Raw genomic sequence first — 19,653 nt, forward strand, 5'->3', positions numbered from 1 at the left:
GAAACATTTTTTTCCATGCGTAGGCTTGAGTAAGAGCCAGATTAATTTAAAATGTAACCAACGTAACCTGGGTGGTAATTATCTTAATTATTATAAAGCACATTTTTTTTCAGTTTTCCTTTGGTTTTAAAAGTTCCAGCTAGTGTTAAATGACAGGTTTGATATCAATTTTCCCCTGCTAGAGAGACAACTTTTTTACTCTGTCTGAAACGCCAGCTAGACTATTATTTACTCATCCACTGGGGGCGCCCTAGGGCATTTGAGGTGTCAATGGGTTATAAACTAGAAAAAAAAAACCATGACAATATATACAAAATAAGTATTAAACGTTAATGTGCCGAGAAAAGAAAAGTTACTGTACACTCAATGCTTACGATAACAACAATTATTTGTTAATAATAATAAAAATAATTCTTGACTTTCTTGAAGGAGAACATATTCAAGCTCTGCAGGAGTTAATGTTGCAGGTCATTTTGTTCCTCTAGGTTAAATTGCAACCAAACTAGGTCATCAACCCACAATCCTGGACAAAATTGTTGAGACAATTCCTATTTATTTCTCCTTACATGTATCTAAGCAATTTATTTCAATGTCTCTTCTAGTTACAACCCCCTCGCCCCACCTTTTCCCCCAAACAATGTTGTGCGATATCTCGGTTATTTGCATTTCTCCATATACAACGTCTTTGTTTTGGGTGAGGTAGGAGGAGTTGTAGTTATCGTCTAAAAGGACTTTAACTTGAAAAAGGTCTCAACTACTTTTATCCAGGGTTGTAGGTCAACCTATTTCAATCTAGATCAACTTGTTTCAACCTACACTGTACATGTACATGTAGGTCAGTTTGGGGCAGGTACAAAAAACAGGTCACAGGTCATTGTTTTGCCAATACAGAAACAACCCTAACACTTTTTTAAGGCTTAATTAGGCTTATGGTTAGCTTTAATGAATGTTTAGGACACTATCTGTATTGGTAAAACAATGACCTCTGTGACCTGTGTTTTGCACCTGCCCCAAACTCACCTACAATGGGGGACAAAACTCTTAGGACGCTTGACATGATCTACCTTTATTTCTCCCCTTTTCCCCCACCCCCCAAGCAATGTTGTAGTTTGTGCGGCGCTGTACACTTTACCCTGTCCTAAAAGAGTTTGTTCATTTCAACATTGTTTGGAGGGGGGAGGGGAGGGCCATTCGTGGTATCCACGTGGTTAGAGAAGTGCATATTATGCTACATTTGAATATGTGAAAAGAAAAGGCTCTGGAAGGAAGGTTTTCGATATCCGTCCCAAGGAGTCCTCCATTGTAGGTTGAAACAACTTGATCTAGGTTGAAACAAGATTAGTTGACCTAGGTTGAAACAAAATGACCTAGTTTGGTTGCAAATGAACCTAAGGAACAAAATGACCTGCAACATAAACACTGCTTAGCCTCTGCCCTGGACCTGGGGCTAAGAGATTAAGCATCTTCTGAGGGATTGGGGTGGTCATAATAACTGTGGATACCTGCATTCGTCCTAGAATAATATGTTCTGTCAACTGAAATTCCAAAATTTTTCAAAAAAACTCTTGAACCAACCAGACACTATACCCAAAATACCAAACAATAATTGTACAATCTTTGTCGACAATACAGGGCTCGGAATTAAAAAAATTCCAAGTCGCCTTTTGGCGACTATCAAAGAAAAAATGGTCGCCAAATGCAAAAATGCAGTCGCCAGCTAGTACAAGAACAGAAACTCAGATTAGAGCCTCATTTAATTAGCATTGTTGTTCGGCTTCTGGTAGATTGTGGCAGCTGAGGTTGTGGGACAGAGCGAAATACTCGATCTTGAATGACTTAAAACATGAAAACACGAAAGAAAAAACTCCTGAACACTTCTGCGTGACAATCTTACCTTAAGCAGTAAGCGAACAAAGTAATAAGAACATTTCAGGGTTACTTTGGCCAGGAACAACTGCGTCTTTCACATCGCATGCGAGAAATCGTACGCTCTGAACAAACGTTTTTGAAAGGCTTTGAAACGCTTCTTGTTTGCATTCTAACAACGATCTTGTTTCCTGGTAATTTCTAGACTACCGGTACACCAAATTACGAAAATCGCTCAGTGTATCCTTCTCTTGTGATAAATAATTCATGACTTTCGGTGTAGACTCGTCTCACTTGATCGAGGACATGGTGAAAGCCGGTTCCTTGCGACCAAATCTGCGACAGAATGCAGCGGCCTTTGAACAAAATGTTGCGCCCGCGATCATCATGCGAAAGCCGCTGTAATGTCCTCTCGGAGGTCGCGATTCAAGTTTTTTTGGAAAAGGTAAACAGATTTAATTTGCATTTCCTTTTGCAAATGAGACTAAGGAAATTGTTTCTCACCTTAAGTGTTTTATTTATCAGAGGAACATAGTCACCAAAATGGCGACTAAACTCGAATTTTCAGTCGCCAAGTTAAAAGTTTTAGTCGCATTGGCGACCGTATCGGTCGCAATTTCGAGCCCTGCAATAATAATAATAATAATAATAATAATAATAATAATAATAATAATACATGCATACTCAAGGTTGCTGCCTAAGAATATTTTCTGGGAGCCCTTCCGGCTTCCAACATTAAAAGTTAGTTGCCCGAGTCATTTTTTCAAGAGCCCAGAATTACAAGAAAGTGAGGATGAATCAAGTAGGCGCCCGTTTGGGCTAGTTGTTCAGAATTCTGGTCACCCACGCTCGAAAATAAGGTGTCCCAGGCGACCGGGTGACAATCACGCAGCAACCTTGCATACATACATAATTAATTGCCCCTCCGGCCCCATAAGGGCTTTTAAGGGCCAATGAATCACAGTCAACGAAACAAAAAAACAGATCAACAACAACTATTCAGAACCACAAACTGGCTGAAGGCAAATCAGTTGGCTATTTACAGGTGCAGCAGAGAGGTTGAACAGGGATTACCAGGAACAAATGCAACCAGTGGTCTTGACCCTTAGTCCTACAGTCTGTAGGTGACTGACTTGTTCCTTTGAGAAAATGTAGAAGATCTGCCGGTGCTAATAAGGCTTTACAATTTAATAATAATAATAATAATAATAATAATAATAATAATAATAAGTGTGACAGGATAGTTGAAGCTCGAAGACCAGACATTGTCTTTGTTAATAAGCAAGCAAAGGAGGCCATGATCATTGACGTCACCATTCCAGGGGATGTGCAAGTAAAAGACAAAGAACTGGAAATTAGAGAAGTACCAACTTAGGGAAGAAATAAGAAAGTTATGGAAGCTGAAGAAAGTGACTGTAGTGCCGGTTGTGATCGGAGCATTAGGGGCTGTATCTGATAAGTTTGACAAACACATCAAAAAGCTTGGCACCACCATCAGACTTGTCTCTCTCTTGCCGTCAGTCGATACGATTAAGACTGTTTATGGTTTGATGGCAGATCTCCATGTATCTCTGTTGCTCGCGGTTGTCTGCCAGGAGTTGACTGGGATCTTCCTCATTTTCATGTTTCTCTTTGCTACATCTTTGAATCTCAGCCTTGGCCTTCCCTGATTTCGCTTTCCAGAACAGAGTTGTGAATACAGCAGTTGGCGAGGGAGTCGGTCATGATCCATCCTATGAACGTGGCCTAACCATCTTAGGTTCTTTTCAGCAAGAATGTCCTCCATGGATGGAAGGTTTGCACGCCTAAGGAATTCAGCATTTGTGATCTTATCATGCCATTTGATGCCCATGATGTCCCTCAATTGCCTCATCATAACAGCGTGCAGTTTCTTAACTTGGGCTCTGTAAATAGTCCACGTTTCTGCACCATATAGGAGGGTTGACAGTACCACAGCTCTGTAGACTTTGCATTTCACCCGGATGGAGACATGTTTGTTGTTCCATAGTCTTTGCTGGAGTTTGCCGAATGCCGCACTCGCCTTGCCTGTCCGTGTCCGGAGTTCCTTATCTATCTTGGAGGAGCTGGATACAGTGCTACCGAGATAGGTGAAGTCAGTGGTTTTGACCAGAGGCACTTCGTCAATTGTGATGTCTATCGGCTCAGGTGGAGGGCAGATGAATTTGACCGGTTGATACATGCACTCTGTTTTCTTGATGTTGATCTTTAGGCTAAACTGGTTTGCAGCCATGGAGAATCTATCTACTAGTAGTTGCATGTCCGAATCAGACTTGTAGTGATCCAGAAAACTGCTGTGTTGGGAAAGGCTAGACTCCTAAGAAACATTTTGCCCCTTTAGGGAAACAGGAGAGGACTCCCTTGGGAACTTTAGGAATTTGTTGCACTCAAGGGAAATAATTGACCAGGCCAGGAGCTATCTTGCCCGCTCGGGATTTCTCGTTTGGTCTCGCAAGATCAAAGATCATTTTTTGGTGTTTTAAGTCATATAATAAATCCTTTATTGACAAAGCTTGTTTTTTTCTTTTTTTGCGTGTTTATAGACCTCGACTTTGTCTTGGTCCATAAACACGCAAAAAAAGAACTTGGCCAATATCCAGTCATCTTGACCTCACGCATGGTCACGCATGGATGTAGTTACTTTATTCAAAAGTTTGATCAAGACTGGAATGAATCGGTGGACATTACTGATGCTTCCTCTCTTGTCAATGGAGATAAACTGTGTGTCACTTGACATATAAAGTTTACACCATTTACATTAGCCTGTGTCTTCCACTCAAAAAGACTGCAGGGGAATGTGAGCGGGGTCGTAAGCTTCAATTAGAAGAAAAACCTGACCTTGGGGTGTGGGGCATTTTGCAACTTTAGAAGTAAGCGCTTGTCAAATGCCCCGCTATGTCCCGGCCCGGGGGGTGCGGGGGTTTTCATTGACTGGTGCATTATACAAAACAAGAACGTTTTATATATTTGCATTCCCAGTTACAAATGGTTTTGAATGAAAAGAAAACAACTATCGCTAGCCAAAGCTCTCTGATTGCTATTGTTTTAAAGCTTCGTACATAAACAAATTTATTTAAGGCTTATGTACACTGTAAATTATTAGGACGAAATTCGTTTTGTACAATGTATGTTTATTGTGTTTAATTGTAAACCGGTAAGTCTTATTCGAAGAACAAAAAGTGTAGCAAAAATGACTTGGCTCGGAAGAAAGGAATTGCCACCACAAAAATTCTTGAGATTTGGAAGGAAGGTGGCACCTTATTAAAATAAATTGAACTCCAGCCATAGATCCATCTATCTCGCTCCTGCATGCGCGAAAGATGAAGATGGTAGCAAGTATAAGCGAAAAAAATAAACCCTCACCTGTTGAGAAATAAGATCAAAATGTCGCACTCGCCCAAGACTTTCTTTACTAGCCATTGCAGCCTTGCTACAGTTTCACCAACTTCATAGTGAAATAAGATCAATGACCTTGATATCTCCATCACCTGACCGCCATGTTAAACGGAACGAAATCGGAACTATTAAAACTCTACGCATGTCATGTAGAGTACGCGCCGGCAATCAGTTCCAACATGGCGCCGACAGAAGTTCAAGCTGTCGGCAGTACAAAAATCAATCTCTCTATGTTAATAGACTTTCTTCTTCAGAAGACATACCATGAGCTAACGGTGCTATCGGAACTGTGAGTATATCTTGTTTTGCTGGTGTCGTTGTGTTCTTAATCAAGTTATAAGCCATGACTGTAACTTGTGAGGGCATAATCATATGTACGTAGAGAATTGTCAATTGATCATATATTAAAATATATTGTTTTCTTTGATCTGATTGCAATCGGATATCCTCTTGATTCGCTTTGACTTCCGCAAGCAGACTTTTGATATGTTTGTAAAATCCTGGTACAGATATCACGGGAGTTTGCCGTCTTAGTGATGTGATCCCAATTATTTTTTCGTGGACTACACTGCAGTGTACACATAAGCAGCGTTGTAAGTTGATCTCGTACAACTTTTAAGATGCACGAATGGCCAACACGATCAATCGCTTGTTACTTAGGACATTAGCAACAATTCAGCAGTGAACGCCTTTCAGAGCTCTGAGAAAACACTACAGTCGATTTAATAATTCGAAACCAATGACTCTATAGGAAGGAAGAGATACCTCCTGTGGGCTCGGTTATAACGTTGGTTGAAATCAGTTCATATTTTTCCTCTAACCTGTTCAGTGGCTTATCACATTATGCATGCTGTCTGTTGTGATTTTCATATTGTGCAGTAGTTGAGAAATGCTACAGTTGTACTTGTACAAATGTGTAGTAAAGTTCTTAGCACTTCTTTTGTCAATCACACAAATTCTGCTTGGGTCTGCAACTGTGATTATGTTGATTTTTGGGTTCAGGAAGTTCAATTTATTTGAAGTAACAAGACACAGCTGTCCGTTTGTTGTTTTAATATATCCTTTCGATAAAGTGATAAAGTGTTCAGCACTCTTTCTATAATTACCTATCTGTGAGGGTCAAGTGAAGAAGAGAGAACTTTGGAAAAGTTAAGGAAATGTAGTAGGCCAGTGACTTAGCTTCATTAAGAGGTCCTGCTTGGTCTGGAGCATTGCGCAGAAATAGTTGTTGTTGAGCTCTGAACTTTGGTAAAACAGAAAGCACTTCATATGTCAAATGGATTTTATTGGACATGGTGAGTTCAGACCTGGGCTTCTGGACCTTGGGAAAGAAATACATGTATCTTTTAACACCCTTACTTCTCATGCACCGGTAATGTCAAAACAAGTTTGGAATAATAATTGTAACTGAATTTTCTCACAATGTACATGAAACTGAGGCACTCGGGTAATGCCACCAGTTATACATTCCATCTATCCTTTGACTGTTGGCTTTGAATCATTTAATATTTTCTTGGACCTTGAGAAGAGATTTCCTCTGGCACCCAGGGTAACTTTTCCTTTCCTTACATGTACCTGTAACAGTAAGCTATTTGCTTTGCTCCTTGGGAGAAAGTTGAAGATTTTAAAGGGCTGAATGAATATAAAAGTTAATGTTGTTCCCTTATTGCAGATTGCCAAGAAAGTCAGATATAGAGAGGTAACTTTAATTCTTGTACATGAACACTGAAATTTAATGAGGTTTTATGTTATTTTCTCATTCTTGACAAGTTAATTTCAAAGTACTGTAATAGCAATTACATGTGTTTTAGACAGTAACTTAATTAGTAAATATTATTATCATTATTGTGTGCCATTATGTACAGTAAGGAGTTGGACTTCTTACTAAAGGGACATTGCCTGCAGCTGAGGTCTATCTACATATCTATTTACAGTACCTATAAATACTGTATATAGGTCGAGGATTTTGAAGATCTTTAATGGTAACATTATTTACTGTATTGCTATCTTATTTTTTGCAGAAAAATTGAAATCGTGCAATTTGCTAGCCGCACCCGTCAACAGTTTGTGCGCCTCCTGGCATTAGTGAAATGGGCAGCAAGTGCAGATCGAGTTGACAAATGTCAGGTCAGTATTTCTAATAAATTGTAGTTTTCTTGTGAGTTCAAGTGAGTAATTCCATATGTCTCGATAATAAGTTTTTAATCCTTGCATGAGTCATGACAACTAAGGGTTTTCTTTTTCTGTTTCAGGCAATTTCAACAATTTTGGATAAGCAATCCATGTTGTTTATAGACACTGCTGATATGCTGGCTCGAATGTCACGAGAGACTCTAGTTAAGGCAAGGTAAGGAAGGTTACAGACATGGAACCAAGTCACCATGAAACTCCCATTGGTTTTCACTAGCAATTTTACACAAAAATTGGGTTTCGGGCAAATTGAACTCGTCGGATTTTGTGTTCAAACCTGGGAAGTCACCATTTAGTACACTGGTCCATAATTAAGAAGATGCTACAAATTGCCAATCTCACTACCAAGTCATCTTCATTCTCCCCCCCCCCCCTCCCCCACCAAAAACAGTACAACATGGGTTAATTATAATGTCCAATTTGCTCAATTTGATTACTCACCCAGTTAAAATTTATCAAGTGATTGTTAGTTACATGTATTGAATTTTATTCCACAGGTTGCCCACTTTTTGCTTGCCAGCAGCTGTTGATGTTCTTACAGGTGGAACATATCCCAGACTACCAACATGCATCAGGGTATTGCATTTTTGTTTTACCTTACTGTATGACATTATATATTTTTATTATTTGTGATGTGAGCCCTTTGGTCAGTAGTGGTCCATGTGGAATGTATTGTTGACCTTACAGAGCTCTGGTATCAACAGTTTGATGTTACATTATTTTCAAAGTACATGTGCACTAGTCTAGTATTTTTTTCCCATTAGGATAAAATTGTGCCTCCAGATCCAATAACTTCTGTTGAAAAGAGTAGAACATTGCAGAGACTGAATCAAGTCATCCAACATCGATTGGTGACTTCTAAGTTACCACCAGAGATGGGGAGTATGGTAATTGGTAAGTGCCAGATGTACATGTAGTGTGTATTTTATTCGTTCACAGCCTGTGTAACGCCAACCTGTTTCTTTAGTGGTTCCTAATAATTAGAAATAATCTGCCACACTTTGTAAACATCCAACTGTAGCTTAAGTTATCTCCTCTAAATTGGTGCCTTTAGCATGTTTTGATATATTTGAAATGGTTATTTTGCAGCTGATGGAAGAGTAAAATTCCACGTCGAACATGAATTTGAGGTTAGTGTTGGTACAAAGGAAGGTTGGAAATGTTTTAAAATACACTGTAAGGTAATCTTTCTTTCTTTTACCTTAAAGTAATTGTATGTTTTATGATTGATGTTTTTGTATTATGGCCGAATTGGAGCAATTTAAGTGGTGCTTAATGATCAAAAAATTGCTTCCTGTTTTCTTCAAACTTTGAAAGTGTGTTTGCTTAACACCTACCTGGAAAAAGTTAAGCTTTGATTTTTATCCAAAGGCTGTTTACCAGTACTTTGTGTGTAAGTTTTGGATTTCACGGTCTGCCATTACTCACATTCAAAACTTACCGGTACTGATTAGACCTCAGAGGGATGGATCTTGGGAAAAGTGACAACATTCACTCAATAGCTTAAAATTTCAGTGTGTAAATTTACACAGTTTATTATGTAAGCAAAACATGAAAGCCAGAAACTACCTTAACTGCATATTAATTCAGTCGTGTTCACACACATTGCATTTTTAAACTACATTTACAGCTGTAGTGGGTCTTTGACGTCATTTTCTCCTTAATCCAGCTCTCTCTCAAGTTAGTAATGGCAGGTCTACCATTAAAATAATAGGAAAACTAATAATTATTAATTCCAGTTCAAATAAACAAGTGTCTGTCTGACATTAAGGGTCACTTAGTGTTTAGTTATTTTGAGATCCAAAGAAAAAAAAAAGATTTGCTTTTGATCATAGTACCACTTTAAGTGAAAACAGTGAAAGGATAATAATGATAATTATATTCCTGTACCAGTTTATCTCATTGCCCTTGCTCTTAAGCACAGTTGAATCCATTCACCCCTAAAGCTGCCACAATTGATGGGTGAAATTGTCTGGCATTAGACAGAGTAAAATGTATAATGTAAGTATCACTCTCAGGAGGGAGTAGGTTAAGATGGCACATTACAGATGTTATGCTGCTATAGTTACTGTATGTACTGCAGTAGGTACTGTACATGTCTAGTTACTGAGCAATTAAATGGGCTCAAGATTAGATTTACCCAGAGGCTGTCCTGTAGTTATTTTTTCAAAGCAATAATAATTATTACAGACATGGAAATTCATGACAATAAAGTCTTTCTTTGCAATAATTGCAAATTAATAATATTTGTTGGCAGCAGTTTTGAGTTTTTTTTTTTGACTGCTCAGAAGGGTAGGAAGTACATCACATGAGGACCCTCTCAGGTTTGGAGGCAGCCAGTCCTTCCAGTGTCCCGCAAACAGAGACGACAATAACCGTGATAAAGTACAATAGAATTATTTCACTTCCTTTTGCACATAGGTTATGCTAACCTTAATGGGGGACGAGTCTACAATTCCATGGAGAGTTTTACAAATTGACTTCTTGGTTCAAGATATGGAAACAGGGGGTAAGTCTTAAAACATTAGTTTAATTTACAGTAGGTATTTTCCTGTCCTTACATTTTACTAATATTTTATTCTTTACCATCTGTAATCATGACTGTCACTTAACACTTAAACATACTCACAGAACTCTGGGAGCTATTGCCAAGCTGACAGGTGTAGAGCTATTCTCAAGCTGACAGCGGTCAACTGACTATTTTATTTCAAGAACAAACTCAGTCTAGCATGGTATACAATAAAGGCATAACTACTGAAAGCCTGCACAGCATAACTTGTAAGATTGGGTAAAACTGAATACTAACAGCCAAAACTGTAAAGTTCTCTGGTTAATCAAGGGTTGGAAGAGAGACGAGAATCTGAAATTTTAGTCAACAATGGCAGAAAGCAAAAGAGCAACTGACGAAAGCACTGATCATATGACTTAAGACCCCTTGGGCCTAGACCCCAAAAGTGTGAAACAGATAGCATTTTCCACTTTTTCTTTGGTTCCTCATCCAGTTGAAAATACAACTTTTCAGCACCAATCTATATTAGGTCATAAGGTTAGTGTTTTTATTGGAATGAATATCCCACTGTAAACAAGACACATCTCTCTTCCTTGCAATTGCTATTAAATATTAACATTGTTTTAAGTGCATGTACTGTACCTTGAAGTGTTTTTATGACGAAATTCGCATCTTTCTGTATAAGCCATTTTAAGACATAAGCATGTAGTTTGTACAAGAAAACGACTGCTGTTTACTATTTTCAAATAGTTATCTCTTTTTGTTCTAGAGATATTCAAGTTTTTAAAATGTGCAAATTAGCCAAGTGATGACGTCTTAAACTCAATTTTGATCAGATTTGATGAAAAAAAGATATCTCAGCCAATTTGTATTGATCAGAAATGCTTGATTCTTTGCAGTAAGATTCTAGTAGATGTGCTTCACAATACAGTGTATGAGCATACCAGTTTTGTTACCATGGCAACATACTGGATTCCAGACCTCCCTGATATTAAAGGCTTTGTTGGCCACCTTTGGCAACGTTTCTAATCTTTCCTGAAATTCTATGTGATAAACCTAAAAATTCAAGGGATAAAAATTTGATGATAGTAGCAGTTTAAATTTGTTGTTTATTCCATGTTTCTTGTTGCTTTTGCGCATCAACAGATGGAAAATCTCTTGTCCATGCCCTTCAGGTGAGAAAAATAATTAATGCACATTAGCAATAGGAAATGGGGTCCTAATGTGTGAATCAAAGTTGTGAGTGCTGTTACATGTACAAATGTAGTGAAGACATCTTAAAGCTGGCAAAAAAATGCCTGTCACATGTATTGGTGGACGTAAATAGAATTATCATTATTGCTATCATTATCATTATCGCTATAGAGCAAGTTTCAAGTGAGTGTCATAAAATCAAAACCAAAGTAATTAATTTGGCCAATCAAAAAGGACGGAGACAATCCGGTAAACCAATCAAAGCTCGAAGTAACTGAACATAGCCAACACAAATTGCAGGAAAAATGTGCACGCGGGAGCTACGATTTATGTGGGTTTCACTTCTGATTGGTTGAAAAAGTGGCGTGAGAACTTTGAACCAATCACTGAGTGAAGTAATCATAAAGCAAAGCAATTCACTTATTACTTTCGACACTCAATATTATTGAAAACCGATCTAAGAAGGTCATTGCATGGTCTACATGTATGTTGTCACAGTTACGGTATTTCAGAGCTGTAGCATAGCCCTGGCTATAATTTATAATTATGGTGCTTTTAAAGTGCCTACGAAACAAAAAATAACTAAGGCTTATTTGAAAGATATTTTAAACAAAGGAAACGTGGTGTTCTCATTAATTTTTTAAAATATCTCATATCATTGGAGAGATATTTTAAAAGGTTTTTGTGTTAAAACTGATGACGTCATCAGTGGTTCCAAGGGTAACACAAATCACTAAATCTAAAATATCCTTAGAAATATTACCGCAGTTCTCTTCAAACTTGGCACTAATAATGTTAATCAGTCAGCAAAGAAAATGACACCCATTGAACAGTTGCCATGGCAACCGTTTTGCTTCCAGATCAAGGTTGTGGGGAACTGGTATTTCCGCTTTTTGTCTTAACCAAAGATCATTCACACTCAATGAGTTGATTAGGAGACCTACAGCAACATGGGCTCTGTGTGTGTTTTGAGCAGGACTATCTGTATGTCTTGCTTGATTTGAGAGAAAATTGAGAAACTTCATTTATAACCAAAAGGGTCTGGAGGCAAAAGTGTTGGCATGGTTACGTCATACTCTGCACCATCTTGCACCTTACTTGAAGGTTATTACTCATGCCAAGTTTGAATCATAGCGCTGTTACACGTTGAGAGATACTCTTGGTTTTGTGATCTATCTTCCAGCGGAACCACTGATAACACAAAAACTCAAATATATCTGAAACGAAAAAAGATACTTCCAAACTGTAAAGGCCATTATTGATTATTTTGAAAACTCTTTCAAATAGGCATAAAGTATTTTTTACTTCATAGGCACTTTAAAACACAATCATAATGCCAAATTTATTGGAGGGAAGGTATTGTAAAGGTAGCAAGAAAGGAGGCAGCTCTCTCCTCAGCATCAAGGAGGTGACTAAGATGGCAACCAATCCACAGTCCATCTTCAAGGCACCTGTCAACACATCACTGAGAAAAACCAGTGTGCGGAATGTATACAACTTGTACATGTACTGACCCCAAAATATGGGAGGGAGGGAAAAGAAGCAAGCAAGCGAAAAGCAACTTGAGCCAAAGCACATGGCAATAACCCTGCAAGCCTCCCTAGGGTACATGTACAATTGTACCCCCCAAATACATGTATCCCAGTCAAAACTGCTGCATTATAATTGGCTAGGTTTTAACTTTGCCTAAATTACATTTTACCCTCATTAAAAAGACAAAGAGAAAAAGGGTGAAGGTAGAAGGTACAGATGTGTCCAGGATTGTTTGATAATAAGCGCATTAAGTTAAGATGCTGATTAACGTTACATGTACACGAGCAGTAACGAAAGGAAAGCCTGAAAAATTCAGGCTTGAACAGGATCAAAACCCTGACCTATGAATACTGGTGCAGTGATCTACCAGTTGAGCTATCAGGCCATCTTGGAGTCGGTCATTGTTCATTATATCAAACCTGTAGAGGACATACATGTACATGTAGATATGACGAAAGTAAATTATACATGTATGAAAGCCTTACATGACATTGTATATTTAACAAATTGAAAGTGGTTCAGCGTTGTCTGTACTCTTATCGACAACGATATTCGTCACCACAGTGGTAAAAATGTTGTGGACTCAAGAGGCGCAGGCGAGTGAGTCCACAACATATTTGAACCACTGTGATGACGAATATCGTTGTCGATAAGAGTACAGACAACGCTGAACCACTTTCGATTTGTTAAATATACAATGTCATATACAATGTCATTGTTTTTTACCACAATATTCAAGGCCAAAGAAAGTTTTTATTTCAGAGCGTGACAAAAATCATAATTCAAAGAAAGAGCAAGCGTTGTCTATAACTTTCTCGCAATATGATTGGTTTATTTCCCAAAATGAGCGTTCCTGATTGGCTATTACATTGCGTGACAAATTGACGCAAGCATGACGCGAGCAGCGTTGTCTAGACTCTAATCGACAACGGCAAATTAGCCAATGAGATTGCGAGATTACAAGCAATTGTGGTAAAAAATTGAACTGCGGACAGAATCAAGTTAGGATTCTGTTTATCGCAGGTATTAATTATTTTAATTAACAATAACTGTGATGATCAGCATCTTAACTTGATTCTCTCCAGAGTTCACATATATTTTTCTGTCATTATTACAAGTAACTTTTGTTGTAATAAGCGCAGCTGATGAACACTGTCATCATCGTTCTTTTCATGTAACTGAACAAATTTGGGCGATATGTATATCAGATCAGACTGAAACCCTAGTTTTTCTCACCCATTTATTGTGACTGGAAAGCATTCAACTTACATGTAAATCTCATCAGCAGTCTGTTAAACTACTGACAATTTTGTACTCATCAAACTTGGACTGAATGAATAATAATTATGTTTCTCTTACAGACACAGTATATTCATCAACTTGTTCAATCAAGACTGTTTGTAGAAGAGGATCCCTTGATTGATTTGTACAAGTGCTTACGTATCTTTTTTTTGTTCAAGTGAAAAGATTTAGTAATTTTGTGACTAGAAGAATCTTTGTAACCAATGGGCCATTTCCGAGTTGCTGTTTGTCTCGGTTTCAAAGTGAGTCTTGGTGCTAAACAATATTTACTATTGTAAGGGAAATTAGTTTGATTTGAATAAGAATATGCAACTCATTTCCATTTGAATGGTTGTGCACCAGGCATGCAGCAACTCGGAAATGGGCTATTGACTCCTCGGAGTGAGACTTAACAGATTTTTACCCTGTCTAATGCCAGATGACTTTACTCGTCAACTGCAGGGGAGTCTTAGGGCACCCGAGGGGTCAATGCGTTAACCATTTAATAATGATTGTAATTGCCATTGATGAAGTCTATAATAATAATTATTATATCTCTCAGATAGTACCCACGCTGTAATTGGCTAAATTAGCGGGCCGTATTCTACAGTACGGCCCGCTGTACAGCCCGCTAAATTTAAAATTTCAACAAAACATCATCTAGCGAGTTTTTCATGTCATTTCTGTTGCATAAACTTGTACTGAAAACTGTTCAAATCTTGCAAGCAACTATTTCAAACTTAACAGCCAAGAAGATTTAGTTTTTGGGATTTTGGCACGGCATTCTTTGTGGCAGTTGAACCTTCCGCTTCACTTTGACTAGTTTCCTTGCCCACGTGCTGGTTAACCTCAGAGATATAATAAATATCTTACTAACCTTGTTTTCTCAGTCCGTACGGTAAGTTACGGATCCTCGTTTTTTCCCGTTGATTTATGGCCCGCGCGCTTCGCGCTTGGGCCATAAATAAACGGGAAAAAACTCGGCCCGTAACTTACAGTACGGACCTCGAACTCTGTTAGTAAGAGGTATATATGCTGAAACTTTGCAGGGTTACAGGTGGTACCAAAGTAAAGGTGTTCTTTCTATTTCTGGAATCAGTTTTTCCTTCAGTTCAATTTTAACTCATTTAAATCCTTTGCCGCCATTATGCAGAAGGGTCTATTATAATAATTATTATAATTATAATCATGGGACTTTCTCAGTTCTGTAAGACATTATTCACTCACTGAAAAACCTGTATATCCCATTATCCCTTTGATACCTAAACCAACCTAAAGCGGCCTGTCTAACGCCAGATGATTTTACTCATCAATGGGGAACCCCCAGGAGTCAATTGGTCAATGATGCACTATTGATAGTGACTGAGTGTAATGTGCCCATTATAGCTACACTTGCTTGCCTGTCTTAGGCAGAATGAAGTCTTATGATATGACAGCAATTTGATTCTCTACTCACCAATTAGCTACTAGAACTCTTAGGAAGGCAGGTCACTTACAGTGTATCTACATGTACTGTAGGTTCTTCTTTGACAAAGTGTGGTGGTGGTCTGCAAGCTTGACACTGTCATGCATTGCAAAATTATGTGTTAATGCAGCTACATGTATTGATGATGAATGGTGTAATTTATCTGTGAGAAAGGGAGAAAAAAGATAAACTGGTTGCTTGGCAACAAGCAAATTGGGGCAGATTATTAAAAAGAGCAAAGTTGCAGGCAGGATTCAAATCCGTAACTTCCATAATAGGAGCAGTGTGTTACAAGTGTGTTATTGGAGCAGGTGTAGCTCAGTTGGTCAGTGCGCGGCTTTCGGGGCAAGAGGTCGCCAGTTTGATTCCTCGGTGACTTCAACGTCTGTTTTAACTTTCTTCTGATCCATGTAGGTATAGCTTTAAATACACGTAAAATGGAGCACTGACAGATGGAGGGGGTATACATGACTGTATAGGGTGCACTGTCTAAGAAGAACCTACTTGTTGGCTTGCTGAAATCCCTTATTATAACCAAAGACCCAAGACTCTTTACACACTGTATTAAGCAAAGGTGTATTAGGACAGGTCATTCATGTTAACTAACTAGAAGCTCATAACGTTGAAACACTTTTAACTCTGGTTCAGAGCTTGGGTGTTTCTTAGTTTAGAAATTTCCTTATTTGGATGGAACATAGCTTCCTGCACGTGCAGTTTTGATCTACCAGTAACCTTATGTTTGTCCATATTTGGGCATAAAATTGGTGGTGTAAATCCCCAGCTTTGTTCCAAGGAAAAGAGTCGCAAGTTACATGTCTCTGTGTTAACTTATTACATGTAAGTGGTAATAACTGGGGAATGTGAAACAGCAACATTTTGTTTATTATTCCTTAACAATTTTTGAGATTCGTTTTGCCTTTCGCTTCAGTTGCAAGTCCTTCAGTTTCAGGTATGTTTTGCAAAAGAAACAAAAATAAATTTTCTCTTGGCCTTACAACTTGGGAAACTACAAATTCCCCCCAAAACAGTTTACTATTAATTTTTTGACAAAATGAAAACCTTTTGTGCAGACTAGAGAGCCAAACACAAACTCAACCTACGTAACAATGATATGGCACTGAAACACATCTGTCATTGAGAGAAGTGAAAAAGCTAGTGGTCTCATCACAGAGCCCACCCTTCCCCAAAAACCATCATTCCCTGCTATTCCTAAAGTCATACCTCATCCCGGTGCAATTGAAATTTAATGCTTGTCTTAGACAGCATTAAAAATATTTTACTTTCCACTCCACGTGGACCTGTTTTTCTCTTCAAGGGTGGAGTTGATTAATGTGTATTGAAATGTAACTGAACATTTTTCAGGCCAAGCAATTGATCATAGAGAGGTGGGGAGAAAATGTCCGAATTGAGGAGTATGCCATAGGAAAGAAAGTGGTGATTTCTTATTGGAGGTGAGAACATTTCAAATCTTTGCACAACTCGTGTACCTGTGGAGCATGCTGTAGTTGTCATCTTTGATCTTTTTGAGACGTTAAAAGTGTGTGAAGTATATTGGCAGTTATAACAAATTACAATGATGTTCTTGCTACATTTTGACATCGTCTGATCTACAGTACACGTACATGTATTACTGAATAGATGCACGGCAACATGGAATCTATTAATGTCTTTTAATGAAGACGTCTGCCATGCCTCTATCCTCTAACTGGTCATAGGCAACAACCAATGAAAATGCATGCATTATTGAGCTTAATAATTTATAAGGAAATTAATTTTAAGGCAGCCATCGTCATTCATGACTATTGTTGCATGCATGTAAACTATGCAGCATGCTTCAATTGCAAAGCTTAATACTACCAAAATCACTCACTTACTCAAATGATATTCACTTACAGTACATTGCACTTGTTTTGTTGCTTAGGGCAAAAGGCATTGTCCAGCAGGGCCAGAAACCAGGCAAGTGACAATTAAATCACTATTACATGTATTTTACCAGTCTGAGAGTAATTTTCCTTCCTCTTGATTACCGTTACCTCTAATGATTTCCACTAACCTGTACTGTTCTTTGATTTTCTTTTCCTGAAACTTACAGACAGTCATGTGGGCTGGTTTTGAAAGGTTTTCAAAGTTGATCTACTGAGGTTAATGAGGCAGTTGTTATTTGCCTCTCATTTAGCACACAGCAGTTTATTTGCATCTCAACAATTTAAATATCATAATTGGATCATTGATTTACTCAAGACGATTTGCTGTGGGGCTAAGAGTGCATTGCTTTTTACTAAAACAATACTGTTTATGCCTGAGACAGTGGCGACAGACCTCTGACCTGTCAGCACAGTCAAACTCTAGGCAGTCATGCATGCCTTGTGGATCTAATACTGTACAGTTGTTAGGTACATTGTACAGCCAACAAGAGTAAAACCTCTCAAAATATACTTTAGTGAAAGGCTGCATTTGGGCAGATGTAAATGACTAGTCATTGCCAAAAAATCTAAAAATTGTAAACCCCTCCATATATTCTGCAAGGAAATTCAGTTATATTGTTGCAGGAGATTTGAGCAGAATTTTAAGATGAGGTTGATGTAAGTGTTAACTAATAATCATTGTTTATATTCAGACTTTCTTTCTTTCATGCTGCAGCTACATGTAGTGCTTTACATAAACTTTTGTTTTTCTTAGTTTTCTGTCAATGAAACTTCAAACTTTTTTTCATTAGGTCACAAAATTACAATTTGTGGAGACTCGACGGACAGCCCCTCTTGTCTTTGTGTTCAGCATTCCCCACTTCTCCCCTCTGAGTTTATGACAGATTCCATCTCTAAAGTTACTGTAAGTTACTTAGATTAAATGTCATTGTAAGTGTACATTAAAGTGGCTCTAACCAGTTTCAACACTTTGAAGACACTCTCTTTAGAAAGATTGGCACTACACACTGTATCATATATAGCAGCAATTTTATGGTACCATATGAAATGCCAATTATTGCTGAACAAGTTGCAGTGAGGGCCCATGCAATACAGAGGACAGTGCCACTACAATGCTGCTTGGCTCTTGCGATTGTTAAATACATGCAAAATCTCTTGTTTGCAATAGTGTCTTTCTTGGTTCCTTTTCAGCCTGGTGATCTGTACATTGAAAAACTATTAACACACACCATTAAAGCACAGTCCAATGTAAAGCTCAAGGTATGTTGCATGCTTTAACATATATATATTTAAATAAATGCTATTTTGTGCACCGACACACTGGCCCAAAATGTATCACCAATTTGGTCTGACATAAAATTACCCAAGAGATCATTGCACAGTTTATGAGCCTGTGGAGTGCATTAATAATATTTGTACAGTATTTTATTGTAGTATTAACACAGCTTCCTATGACTTTTAAATTAAACCTGTTTTAGAACTACAAAAGAAACTGTGGTAATTTGCAAAATCTTGGCTTTCACAAAAATGTTTAAAAAAATGCAAAAATTAGTAAGAAGTACGTTTACATATATATTCGTACGGTCAGGTTGATGTCCTCAATCCGAGATCAAGATTGCAATGTCCTTTGATAGTGCCGCACCATTTTCATTCTTTTCTCAGTAACCTAACAGTTTACAGTGCATAATTCATTATATTTTTCTCGATTTTCTTTTAATAATATTTATGTTCTGAAAGGAATTACTCCAGATGCTGTCTCAGGATGTATCATTTGGTTCCAAAGGTACTGATTATTTACAACATAGTTTCCCTTGTATTTCATTTTGAATGGAAGCCTATATTTAAAATGCCTCCATATTTCAACACATAACAAGAATGATTTGAATTGGTGCTACAATTAGAACTAAAGGACAGAACAGTCCAACATGTAGCTGTGGCAGAATTAAGGAGTGATTGATCACAGTTATTTTTGTACAAGCTTAAGATAAGGTAGAAGAATCGCGTTGATATACTATCAGGAAACTCACTAAAGGTAACTTCTAAAGCAAGCTCTCTCTCTATCTCTCTCTTTGGGGTGTAGGGATGGCGCAGTGGTGAGAGCACTCGCCTCCCACCAATGTGGCCCGGTTCAATTCCCAGACTCAGCAGCCAACCATGTGCAGCAGCTCCAAAAAACCAAATCAAGTGACTGAGTACGGGAGTGACTATCCAATCTTTTGGACATTGATACTTGTTTTTCCTCTGTGGAATCAACAAGTAAAAAAACATTAAAATCA

The 19,653-nt window shown here is 38.0% G+C and overlaps 2 protein-coding genes across 5 annotated transcripts in view; one reads left to right on the forward strand and one right to left on the reverse strand.

The window, feature by feature from the left end:
- Positions 1–5,406, reverse strand: part of LOC138028241 (UV radiation resistance-associated protein-like) — a 33,443-nt gene extending 28,037 nt beyond the window's left edge. The window contains exon 1 of the mRNA XM_068875708.1: positions 5,248–5,406. Coding sequence (XP_068731809.1) covers positions 5,248–5,304 — 57 coding nt within the window. The 5' untranslated portion in view covers positions 5,305–5,406. The remainder of the gene's footprint in view (positions 1–5,247) is intronic.
- A 26-nt stretch (positions 5,407–5,432) lies between these two features.
- The window catches only part of LOC138028239 (mediator of RNA polymerase II transcription subunit 14-like), a 54,144-nt gene continuing 39,923 nt past the window's right edge, over positions 5,433–19,653 (forward strand). For 2 of the 4 annotated variants that reach the window (XM_068875704.1, XM_068875705.1), the window contains exons 1-16: positions 5,433–5,569; positions 6,953–6,979; positions 7,302–7,407; positions 7,533–7,627; positions 7,968–8,046; positions 8,235–8,364; positions 8,560–8,600; positions 9,892–9,979; positions 11,126–11,154; positions 14,068–14,146; positions 16,358–16,401; positions 16,815–16,903; positions 17,374–17,408; positions 18,169–18,281; positions 18,569–18,637; positions 19,115–19,160. In XM_068875704.1, coding sequence (XP_068731805.1) covers positions 5,460–5,569; positions 6,953–6,979; positions 7,302–7,407; positions 7,533–7,627; positions 7,968–8,046; positions 8,235–8,364; positions 8,560–8,600; positions 9,892–9,979; positions 11,126–11,154; positions 14,068–14,146; positions 16,358–16,401; positions 16,815–16,903; positions 17,374–17,408; positions 18,169–18,281; positions 18,569–18,637; positions 19,115–19,160 — 1,180 coding nt within the window. In that variant the 5' untranslated portion in view covers positions 5,433–5,459. The remainder of the gene's footprint in view (positions 5,570–6,952; positions 6,980–7,301; positions 7,408–7,532; positions 7,628–7,967; positions 8,047–8,234; positions 8,365–8,559; positions 8,601–9,891; positions 9,980–11,125; positions 11,155–14,067; positions 14,147–16,357; positions 16,402–16,814; positions 16,904–17,373; positions 17,409–18,168; positions 18,282–18,568; positions 18,638–19,114; positions 19,161–19,653) is intronic. The other 2 variants (XM_068875706.1, XM_068875707.1) reach the window with 1 other exon arrangement.

The sequence above is a fragment of the Montipora capricornis genome, chromosome 13, assembly GCF_036669925.1.
Source record: "Montipora capricornis isolate CH-2021 chromosome 13, ASM3666992v2, whole genome shotgun sequence".
Classification (NCBI taxonomy): domain Eukaryota; kingdom Metazoa; phylum Cnidaria; class Anthozoa; order Scleractinia; family Acroporidae; genus Montipora; species Montipora capricornis.